At 39.9% G+C, this 12,906-nt stretch overlaps 1 protein-coding gene across 2 annotated transcripts in view; it reads right to left on the bottom strand.

Moving 5' to 3' along the window:
- Window positions 1-12,906, bottom strand: part of CPQ (carboxypeptidase Q) — a 505,020-nt gene that overhangs the window by 168,248 nt on the left and 323,866 nt on the right. For both annotated transcript variants that reach the window (XM_059902028.1, XM_059902029.1), the window contains exon 5: window positions 344-455. In XM_059902028.1, coding sequence (XP_059758011.1) covers window positions 344-455 — 112 coding nt within the window. The remainder of the gene's footprint in view (window positions 1-343; window positions 456-12,906) is intronic.

Consider the following 12,906-nt stretch of genomic DNA (forward strand, 5'->3'; position numbering starts at 1 on the left):
GTGGGGGAGCTGCTGATTTTTCTTTCCACTTGGTTATGGTTTCCTTACATAGTCTCTAGCTGATGTGGTGGCATTTGCTACAGTTTTATTTGCTTGTTCATTTTCCCCAGTGGCTGATCATATTTGATACTTTGGCTGCCTGGTGGACACTTGAATAAAAATTTCTTTCTTTAAGGGAACAAATTAGTTTTTTTCTGGAAATCAACTGACAAAAAACATATAGACCTCAGGAGGATCTTTAAACATTGCATAATAACTAATCTGTTGAGCATTTTGTGTGTTGAGTTAAACATGTCACCACTGACACTCTCACACATTGGTTAACGACTTACTAAATATTTACCAAGATCTTTAATAAGCGACAGTGCTTCCCATGATATAAAGGCTCCTCCACCATCATCCATCGCACCCTGCCCGACATCCCAGCTGTCCAGGTGTCCACTGACCAGTACAACCTAGAACAAATGATAAAAAGAGAAAAAAAAATAAAACTAAGCAGAAATGATATCAAAGAAGAAGTAGTCACAGGCATTCCAAATACAGAAATGAAACTTTCATATTTTCTATTTTTACTTCTTAAAAGATGTGTGTCATTACTAGTGGAAAACTTGGTATAGAGGTGTAAGGTCATCTTCATAGTAATAAAACTTCTCACCTTGTACTTCTCTTTATTAATATAATTTTGAATACTAAAGAAAAACGGTTTATTACTGACATGTTTGACAACTTTATTATATGGCTTAAAACCTAAATGACACAAAAATGGAGCTCAAAACTTCAACCATATTCTCAACTGTCCCAAATTCTAGCAAATAATAAACATGTGTTGAATTGAATTCAAATGAAAAAGTGAGAATAATTTATTTAATTATTGTGCTTTGTGTATTATAAATCACTCTGGTGTTGAATAAATAAGTATGCTGGAGTTACAAACTAGAGTCTAATTAAACAGAAGAACCCTTAAGAAATATCTCAATTTATGTGTTAAACAAATCTGTTGATTATATTATAAATTTTACATCACCATAGGTTTAAATTTTTTTCAAGAATCATTACTAATTCTCTCCAGGAGAATATAAAAAATATTTCAGTCAAACTAAATTTTATGGACATATTTTATTTTACTTATTTATTTTTTTGTTTTGTTTTAATTTTTATTTTTTTTAACATCTTTATTGGAGTATAATTGCTTTACATTGTTGTGTTAGTTGCTGCTGTATAACAAAGTGAATCAGTTATACGTATACATATATCCCCATATCCCCTCCCTCTTGCGTCTCCCTCCTACCCTCCCTATCCCACCCATCTAGGTGGTCACAAAGCACCGAGCTGGTCTCCCTGTGCTATGCAGCTGCTTCCCACTAGCCATCTATTTTACGTTTGGTAGTGTATATATGTCCATGCCACTCTCTCACTTTGTCTCAGCTTACCCTTTCCCCCTCCCCATGTATGGACATATTTTAAACAAGTTAAAAACCAAGTAAAATGATGCTGGGTTAATAGGATATCCACATGGCAAGTATGTATCTTGATCTCTAGATCATGTAGTATACGAATATCAAGTCAGATGAATTACAAATTTAAATAAAGATGTTAGAAGAAAGCGTAGAACAGCTTTGTCAACTTAGAGTAGGCAAAGATTTCTTAAACTGGACAAAAAAGTGCAAACCATAAAAGAAAAAATAATAAATTGGACTTTAAAAATATTAGGAATATTTGTTCATCAAAAGACTCCATTACAGGAATGAAAAGCCAACCCACAGAGGAGAAAATATTTACCATACATATTTTCAACAGAGGTCCCATATCCAGATTATATAAAGAACTCCTATGAAACAGTAACAAAAAGAGAGTCAAATGATAGAAAAACGGGCAAAAAACTTGAACAGACAATTCACAAAAAAAAGGATATATCAATACAAATTACTAATAATCATATTAAAAGTTGCTCAGGTTCATTATCATCAAGGAAATATAAATTAAACCACATTCAGTACATATCCACTGGAATAGCTAAAATGAAAAAGACAGAAAGTATTGGTGAGGAGGTGGAGCAACTGGAACTCTCATACATCAAGTGTGAGTATAAATACTTACAACCACTCTGGAAAACTGGCTTATCTACTAAATCTGAACATACACACACCCTAGGACCCAGCAATTCCACTCCCAGCTGCACTCCAACAGGAATGGATGCATATGAATGCTTTCACCAGAAGGGATGTACTAGAACATTCAGAGAGTATTCATAATAACTCCCATCTCCCCCGCAAAGAAAACTACTCATATGCCTGTCAACAGCAGAATGAATAGTGTGTTGTATTGATCAATGGAACGCTGCACGGCAGTGTGAATGAACAAATACAATACACAATAAATACACGAATCTCATAAACATAATGAAGAATGAAAGAAATAATGCATTGTGTATAATTCCATTTATGTGAGATAGAAAAACAAGCAAAACAGGAGAGTGGTTACCCATGGTAAGGAGGGGTAGTGACAGGACAAGGACACGAGTCGAGCTGCTGGGTGCTGGTCATGTTCTGTTTCCTGACCAGGTGCTGGTCACGTTCTTTTTTCTGGGTACTGGTTACACAGGTGCACTCAGTTGGTAAAACTTCATCTTGTTATACGCTTAGGATTTGTGCATGTTCTCTGAGAATATTACACTTCAATAAAAAAGCTTGGGCTTCCCTGATGGCGCAGTGGTTGAGAGTCTGCCTGCTGATGCAGGGGACACGGGTTCGAGCCCTGGTCTGGGAGGATCCCACGTGCCGTGGAGCGACTGGGTCCGTGAGCCACAACTACTGAGCCTGCGCGTCTGGAGCCTGTGCTCCGCAACAAGAGAGGCCGCGATAGTGAGAGGCCCGTGCACCGCGATGAAGTCGTTAACCGCTTGCCACAACTAGAGAAAGCCCTCGCACAGAAACGAAGGCCCAACACAGCCATAAATAAATAAATAAATAAACTCCAATCTCTTAAAAAAAAAAGAAAGCTTAAAAAAACCAAGTTCAACAGATTGATTCTACGTACAGCATACAGTAAATAAATAAACCGAAGTTGAACAAATCTTCTTGATGATTAACATGAAAATGCCCCAGGACTTCAGGAAAGCAGGATTTGGGGTTTAAAATATCAGGGTGACCCCCTGCACTGCCTCATTCCCTGAGCAGCTGCAGGATCTCCCACTGACTCTGTATACACAGGCAGACTCGGCTTACTATGACTTCATTGTAGTCATAAACAAGTACAATGCCCCAGACTAACAAATGGCCATGTAATGAACCCAAATAGATTGTTTCTACGGAAAAAAAAGAAAAAAGAAAAAAACGTGTTGCAATAGCAGGAAATTCTGATTCAAAAAGTGGTGTAATCCCATGTGGGATGAACAAGCCAATTAGTCAACATTCTCACCACCCTCAGAACCATTTTCCCAATGAAGTTAAAGTTCCACTGGATAAAAAGTGTCAAAATCTGTTTTAATCAACTTTTTCTCAGATAACACATGAGTAATTAAATCAAGGCAGCTATTGTTTTAACCTTCAGACTTCCTTCAGAATAACTGAGGCTGTTTTACAATTATATTTCTTTATGTTTTCTGAAATATCTCTGTTCTCTAATCCAGAATTATTACTTAAACTAACAGTTAAAAGATGGAAATGGTTTGATGATAGGAAACTAAATGATATCCCATAGGATGAGGTCTTTGGCACAGTGATATGGAAGAGAGTTTGTTTTACTTTTTTTTTTTCACAAAAACAGAATATATTGGGGGTTACCATGGGATAGTAGTAATTTTAATATAAACTGATTTAAAGACTAGGTGATGACAAAAAGCTACTTCTAATTCAGTAGCATATTTAATGAACTTGAACTTTCCTAATGGTAAAGCTTCAACCTACACCTCGAAAATAGTAGTGCAGGAGGTCTCATTCAACAGGGTGTCTGGCTAGCATGCTTTAATGCAGCCTCACAAAGGATAACCCAGAAAAACATAACAAAAGGTCAGGCAGAAATGAACATTACTTGTAACATATTTGGATCTGATTTAAGCAAACAAAACAAAAACAGACAACTCAGACACACAGTAAACTCCAGATTTATGAAAAAGGATCATGTTATAAAAGATAAGGGAATGCACCGGTTCTGCTGCCAGATGTGCAGCCCCTAGAGCAATAGCATGGCCTAGAACCAACAGAGAAGTGGGGTGCCCCCTCATCTATCCTCCTTATGCGCTGCTCCCCGAGGCAGGCAGAGCACTGAACAATCCCCTGCCCTCCAGCTTCCATCTCACCACCATCTCTTCCAAATGCAGTAAAGAGTAAAAATTATTCAAACAACAGCAAGAGCCAAGAGCAGCCACAACAAAACAAATAGGAAGGCAGAAAGGGAACCCTGATGCTCTGAAATACAGGGTTTGCTATTTGTGAGGCACACATGAGCCCTGACCACCAAAGGCTCAGGTCTTGGGGTGGGGGCGGACTTCTGCAGTAGGGCAGAGATGCACTGGATGACAACCTGCGAGGATGAAGAATCAGACTGGCAGCGGCACAGAAACACCTGCAGGCCAGCTGTGGGTCTGAGAGCAAAGATACACTAAATCAAGGGTAGACAGAGAGCAGCCCAAGGACAAGCCCCCACTTCGTTGTTATTGGGGCATATGGAGATACTGAAGGCAAACAGATTTGCTTGATTAAAAGATAAATAAGAACACAATCGAAATGGGACATATGAAAAACATGGCAGAACAAGGGAAAGAGAACAGCATCAGAAGAAGTACATTCTTATGAAAACAAGCTAATGAAAGATCCTGGAGAAAATGTCATGGTCTTGGGCATTTATGCATGCATTTATTCAACAGCTTTTACTGAGTTTCTCTTATGTTCCAGAGATACAGAAATGGACAAAACAAGCAAATATTCTGCCTTAATGGAATTTATATTCTGGTGAGGGAGACGGGCAATAAATAAATATAATGTAATGGTAGTTTTAAGTATTATGAAGAAAAACAAGGCAGAGGACGGGAATAGAGAGGGTAGAGGTAGGGAGAGGAAAAATCAGTCAGCTTCCTCCTAAGGTGTAGATAGCCACAGGAGAATTCTGCCCCTACCCTAACAATAAGAGAAAGCTGGATAATCTAGAAAATCACAACTTTTTTAGGCCCATCAGAGATCTGATATTGTAATTCAACCAGAGGAACTGAATTGCAGAGGATAATGAGCTCATCAAAGGAGAGGTGGGACACATGAACTTTCTGCCTTTAGCAGCGACAGGAGGGAGAGGCCACAGTCATAAAGGCAAGAATGAAGACAACTGAAACGTTAACAAATTCTTAAAGGGCTGAGTGTGTGTTAACATGAGAGTTTAGAATCCCTGGGAACCTCCCATATAAGGGCTCTAGGTACCTATTTTCCAGATCTTTTCCACAAGCTTCCATCAGGGGCTCACAGGAAATAAAGAGCAGGGCAGAAGCCCTAAGAGAGCCCACCTCGTGGTGCAGGGATACATATGACCGGGTGCTGTCGGGAGCAGGCAGCAAATACACCGACTTCTGGGACCCTTCTCTCATACGAAGCCAAGGCCATCTCCCCCTGGGGGAGAGGCAGAAAACTGTCCTGCAGGGCAGTACCAGGCAAAGGCTGGCGGCTACAGGAAAAAGGGTAGAAACTGCACTCCTACCCTGCACTGACACCTGTCTCCAGGTGAGGGCAGGAAACTTGCCCATGCCCAGAATTCTGCACTGATGTAAAGAGTTCTGCTGCCCCTGGGTAAGGGATGCAGTACGCATCCCCATGACTCATGGCAGAGTTTGGCTTCCACAGGGGGAGGAGCAGAAACGCTGAGAAAGCCCCACTCTTTTTTTTTTTTTAATTAAAAAAAAATTTTCTTATAGGAGTATAGTTGATTTACAATGTTGTGTTCGTTTCTACTGTACAGCAAAGTGAATCAGTTATACATATACATATATCCACTCTTTTCTGGATTCTTTTCCCATATAGGCCATTACAGAGTACTGAGTAGAGTTCCCTGTGCTATACAGTAGGTCCTTACTAGTTATCTATTTTATATATAGTAGTGTGTATATGTCAATCCCAATCTCCCAGTTTACCCTCCTCCCCCCCACCTCCTGGTAACCATAAGTTTGTTTTCTACATCTGTGACTCTATTTTTGTTTTGTAAATAAGTTTATTTGTACCATTTTTTTAGATTCCACATATAAGCAATATCATACGATATTTGTCTTTCTCTGTCTGACTTACTTCATTTAGTATGATAATCTCTAGGTCCATCCATGTTGCTGCAAATGGTATTAATTCATTTTTTTTATGGCTGAGTAATATCCCATTGCATATATGTGCCACATCTTCTTTATCCATTCCTCTGTCAACAGACATTTAGGTTGCTTCCATGTCTTGGGTATCGTAAACAGTGCTGCAATGAACATCGGGGTGCATGTATTCTTTCAGATTATGGTTTTCTCCAGATATATGCCCAGGAGTAGGAATGCTGAATCAATATGGTAGTTGTATTTTTAGTTTTTCAAGGAACCTCCATACTGTTCTCCATAGTGGTTGTAACAATTTACATTCCCACCAACAGTGTAGGAGGGTTCCCTTTTCTCCACACTCTCTCCAGCATTTATTGTTTGTAGACTTTTGGATGATGGTCATTCTGACCTTGTGAGGTAATACCTCATTGTAGTTTTGATTTGCATTTCTCTGATAATTAGTGATGTTGAGCATCTTTTTATGTGCTTTTTGGCCATGTCTTCTTTGGAGACATTTCTATTTAGATCTTCTGCCCATTTTTTGATTGGGTTGTTTGAATTTTGACATAGAGCTGCATGAGCTGTTTGTATATTTTGGAGATTAATCCCTTGTTGGTCACTTCATTTGCAAATATTTTCTCCAATTCTGTGGGTCGTCTTTTCATTTTGTTTACAGTTTCCTTTGCTGTGCAGAAGCTTTTAAGTTTAATTAGGTCCCATTTGTTTATTTTTGTTTTTATTTTCACTAAAGAATAGTCCAAGCAATCCTGAGAAAGAAAAACGGAGCTGGAGGAATCAGCCTTCCTGACTTCAGACTATACTACAAAGTACAGTAATCAAAACAGTATGGTACTGGCACAAAAACAGAAATATAGATCAATGGAACAGGATAGAAAGCCCAGAAATAAACTCATGCATCTATGGTCAACTAATCTATGATAAAGGAGGCGAGAATATACAATGGAGAAAAGACAGTCTCTTCAATAAGTGGTGCTGGGAAAACTGGACAGCTACATGTAGAAAAATTAAACTAGAACAATCTCTAACACCATACACAAAAATAAATGCAAAATGGATCAAAGCCCTAAATGTAAGGCTGGACACTATAAAACTCTTAGAGGAAAACATAGGCAGAGCATTCTTTGACATAAATCACAGTAATATCTTTTTTGATCCACCTCCTAGAGTAATGAAAATAAAAACAAAAAATAAACAAATGAGAAAGCCCCACTCTTGAGCTCAGGCACATAAAGCCTGGCTAAGACTGAGGGGCAGAAGCACCAAGAAACCATCCTGTCCCTGCCAGGAGCCTCCAGTGAGTAACAAGCAGAGCAGTAACAGTTCATAGCCAAGGGAAGGGCAAGGGCACATAGAGACCCCTTCTGTGGTGCAGGCATACAGAGACTGCTGAAAGCTGAGGGGGAAGCAAGGCACTGGGAAAACTGCTCTGACAACCCAACCCCTACACTAAAAACAGACTAGCAGCAGCAGCCTGAAGTATGTGAGCACCAAAAGCAAGAACAGAAATGATACAATCCAAACCTAGCTCAACTCCAAATAGATGGACTGTACCACCCTCACACTAATGGCTTGACAGAAGAGGCGTTCTCATTTTTGAACATGTACACTGTTCACCTCAGGCTCTACTGTTCTCTTACAGATGATATCCAGCTCCCAATAAAAAATTATGTGTTATAAAATAAGCAAGAAATAAAAAGAATTTTTATCAGGAAATAGAGTACTCAATAGAACCAGACCCAGATATAGCCCAGATATTTAAACAATCAGACAAAGACTTTTCTCAGAATTCACGTAAAAGGCATTTCACAGAAAAGAAATTATGAACAGCCATCAAGCATATGAAATGACCAAACTCATTATTGATCAGGGAAACGTAAATCAAATCCTCGATATCACTTTGCACCTATCTAATTGGTAAAAAGTTTTTAGTCTGACAATATGAAGCCGTGGCAAGGATGCTGAGCAATAGGAATTCTCATCCACTGCTGGCGGGAGCAGGAAATTGTTAAACTCATTTAGGAAAACAATTGGGCATATCCTTTTAGGATGACTGCATCTCACAGCCCGACGATTCCACTTTAGGTGCAATTTAGAAGAATTCTGGCAGTTGGGCTCTTGGAGACATGTACCAAAATGGTCATATAGAAACAAGCATAAAGGCCTCAAACTACAACCAACCCAAATGTCTATCAACAGTAACATGGGTAAACTATGGTACAGTCATACAATGGAATATGATGAAGTAGTTAAAATTACCTATAGCTACATATATAAATATGTATAAATGAATATAAAAACAGAAATATGAAAGAAAAAGCAAGAACAAATCACAAAAGAAATAGAAGAGTATGATTCCATAATATAAATTTCAAAATTCAGTGAGCTAAGTAATATAATCTTTAGCAATGCATACAGAGATGATAAAATCATGAAGAAAAAGCAAAGTAATGGTAAACCAAAATTAGGATATCATTTATATCAGATGGGGTTAGGGCAGAGAGGGGGAAATCATCATAGAGGGGCACACAGCAGGTTTCTAAGGCACTGGTAGCATTCTATCTCTGAAACTGAGTGAGAACACATGTAACTTTTTCATTCTTCTTTAGATTGTAGATACATGCTAAACTCTTTTGAATGAATGCTATATTAAACAATAGCAAGAGTTATCAAAGATAGTTTTTTAAGTGAGTTCAAACAAACATTAAAGGTCAGATTTATCTCATTCTATTTCAACAGTTGCAAAGCAAAGAAAAATATGGAATATGTCTACATTTACTTAAAATCATAATTTTGTTACTAAAACATGAAAAAGGTTGTATCTCTTCCTAAAAACGAACTAGAGAGAAAATATAATTGTAAAATCTAAAATAGTTGTATCTAGCAGCATAATGAAAGCTATTGCAATATAACAGCTCAATGGTCCCCAAAGGCCCACGTTAACTAGAAGTTATAGATATGTAGCAGATAAAACAGTCATCCCTCCCTCAATATATTCAGAGTGTTTGGTTCCAGGGCTCCCCAGCAAATACCAAAATCTATGGATGTTCAAGTCCCTTACATAAAATGGTGTAGTATATGCATTTAACTTATGCACAAACTCTCATATATTTTAAATCATCTCTAGATTATTTATAATGCCTAGTACAATGTAAATGCTATGTAAATAGTTGCTGGCTTGCAATAAATTCAAGTGTGGCTTTTTGGAACTTTCTGGAATTTTTTTCCAAATGTTTTCAATCTGCAGTTGGTTGATTCTGTGAAGGTGAAACCCACAGACTCAGAGGGCCAACTGTACTAACAAAGGGCTAGTATTGGTTCATCCTTACCTTCTCAGCATGCCTAGCTTTTCAGTCTGAATTTTAAATTGTGAGTTGCATACGTATTTATCTAACCTGACCAAGTTCTTGTTGATCAATCTTCAATAAACAAGATGCTCACTTCCTCTGAAGCATGCTTCATCTTATAAATGTCTTGCTCAATCATAAACCAGAAACACAACTACCTGGTGGTTTTATTTTTTGCTTTTGTGATGTTTTGTTTTGTTTGCAGCTGCTTCATTCTTTTTGCCTCATTTTATTTGGTTTGTTTTAAGAGCTAGCAGGAGTGAGATGTGGAGATCGCCTTCCTCCCCACAAATACATCAGAAATACATCTACATGTGGAACAACTCCTACAGAACAGCTACTGAATGCTGGCAGAAGACCTCAGACTTTCCAAAAGGCAAGAAACTCTCCACGTACCTGGGTAGGGCAAAAGAAAAAAGAAAAAACAGACAAAAGAATAGGGACAGGAGCTGCACCACTGGGAGGGAGCTGTGAAGGAGGAAAGGTTTCCACACACTAGGAAGCCCCTTCACTGGCAGAGACAGGGGATGGGCACCAGGGGAAAGCTTCAGAGCCACAGAAGAGAGCGCAGGAACAGGGGTGCAGAGGGCAAAGCGGAGAGATTCCCGCACGGAGGATCGGAGCCAACCAGCACTCACCAGCCCGAGAGGCTTGTCTGCTCACCCACCAGGGTGGGTGGGGGCTGGGAGCTGAGGCTCAGGCTTCGGAGGTCAGATCCAAGGAAGAGGACTGGGGTTGGCTGTGTGAACACAGCCTGAAGGGGGCTAGTGCACCACAGCTAGCCAGGAGGGAGTTGGGAAAAAGTCTGGACCTGCCTAAGAGGCAAGAGACCATTATTTTGGGGTGTGCAAGGAGAGGGGATTCAGAGCACCACCTAAACGAGCTCCAGAGACGGGTGCGAGGTGCGGCTATCAGCGTGGACCCAAGAGATGGGCATGAGACACTAAGGCTGCTGCTGAAGCCACCAAGAAGCCTGTGTGCGAGCACAGGTCACTATCCACACCTCCCTTCCCAGGAGCCTGTGCAGCCTGCCACTGCCAGGGCCCCATGATCCAGGGACAACTCCCCCAGGAGAACACACGGCGCGCCTCAGGCTGGTGCAATGTCACGCCGGCCTCTGTTGCCGCAGGCTCACCCTGCCTTCCGTAGCCCTCCTTCCCCCCGGCCTGAGTGAGCCAGAGCCCCCTAATCAGCTCCTCCTTTAACCCTATCCTGTCGGAGTGAAGAACAGATGCCCTCAGGCGACCTACACGCAGAGGCGGGGACAAATCCAAAGCTGAACCCCAGGAGCTGTGCGAACAAAGATGAGAAAGGGAAATCTCTCCCAGCAGCCTCGGGAGCAGCGGATTAAATCTCCACAATCAACTTGATGTACCCTGCATCTGTGGAATACCTGAATAGACAAAAAATCATCCCAAAATTGAGGCGGTAGACTTTGAGAGCAATGATATACATACATTTTTTTTTCCTTTTTCTCTTTTTGTGAGTGTGTATGTGTATGATTCTTTGTGTGATTCTGTCTGTATAGCTTTGCTTTTACCAATTGTCCTAGGGTTCTGTCTGTCCGTTTTTTGTTTTGTTTTGTTTTTTTAGTATAGTTTCTACCGCTTGTTATCATTGGTGGATTTGTTTTTTGGTTTGGTTGCTCTCTTCTTTCTTTCTTTTTTTCTCTTTTTTATTACTTTTTAATTATGTTATTTTTAAAAATTATTTTTTATTTTAATAACTTTTTCTTTCTTCCTTCCTTCCTTCCTTTCTTTCTTTCTTTTTCTCTCCCTTTTCTTCTGAGCCGTGAGGCTGACAGAGTCTTGATGCTCTGGTGGGGTGTGAGGCCAGTGCCTCTGATGGGGGAGAGCCGAGTTCAGGACACTGGTCCACCAGAGACCTCCCAGTTACACGTAATATCAAATGGCAAAAGCTCTCCCAGAGATCTCCATCTCAATGCTAAGACCCAGCTCCACTCAACAACCAGCAAGCTACAGTGCTGGACACCCTATGCCAAACAATTAGCAAGACAGGAACACAACCCCACTCATTAGCAAAGAGGCTGCCAAAATCATAAGGTCACAGACACACCAAAACACAACATTGGATACGGTCCTGCCCACCAGAAAGAAAATATCCAGCCTCATCCTCCAGAACACAAGCACCAGTCCCCTCCACCAGGAAGCCTACACAACCCACTGAACCAACCTCACCCACTGGGGGTAGACACCAAAAACAAAGGGAAGTACGAACCTGCAACCTGTGAACGGAGACCACAAGCACAGTAGGTTAAGCAAAATGAGAAGACAGAGAAACACACAGCAGATGAAGGAGCAAGGTAAAAACCCACTAGACCAAACAAATGAAGAGGAAATAGGCAATCTACATGAAAAAGAATTCAGAGTAATGATAGTAAAGATGATCCAAAATTTGGGAAATAGAATGGAAAAAATAAAAGAAACGTTTAACAAGGACCTAGAAGAACTAAAAAGCAAACAAACAATGACGAACAACACAATAAATGCAATTAAAAATTCTCTAGAAGGAATCAATAACAGAACACTGAGGCAGAAAAACGGATGCGTGACCTGAAAGATAAAGCAGTGGAAATAACTAGTGCAGATCAGAATAAAGAAAAAAGAATGAAAAGGATTGAGGACAGTCTCAGAGACCTCTGGGACAACATGAAACGCACCAACATTCGAATTATAGGGGTCCCAGAAGAAGAAGAGAAAAAGAAAGGGAATGAGAAAATATTTGAAGAGATTACAGTTGAAAACTTCCCTAAGTGGGAAAGGAAAGAGTTAATCAAGTCCAGGAAGGGCAGAGAGTCCCATACAGGATAAAACCAAGGAGAAACACACCAAGACACATGCTAATCAAACTATCAAAAATTATAAACAAAGAAAAAATATTAAAAGCAGCAAGGGAAAAACAACAAATAACATACAAGGGAATCCCCATAAGGTTAACAGCTGATCTTTCAGCAGAAACTCTGCAAGCCAGAAGGGAGTGGCAGGACATATTTAAAGTGATGAAAGGGGAAAACCTACAACCAAGATGACTCTACCCAGCAAGGATCTCATCCAGATTCGATGGAGAAATTAAAACGTTTACAGACAAGCAAAAGCTAAGAATTCAGCACCACCACACCACCTTTACAACAAATGCTAAAGGAACTTCTCTAGCCAGGAAACACAAGAGAAGGAAAAGAGCTACAAAAACAAACCCAAAACAATTAAGAAAATGGTAATAGGAACATACATATCAATAATTACCTTAAAT

The sequence above is a fragment of the Balaenoptera ricei genome, chromosome 17, assembly GCF_028023285.1.
Source record: "Balaenoptera ricei isolate mBalRic1 chromosome 17, mBalRic1.hap2, whole genome shotgun sequence".
NCBI lineage: Eukaryota > Metazoa > Chordata > Mammalia > Artiodactyla > Balaenopteridae > Balaenoptera > Balaenoptera ricei.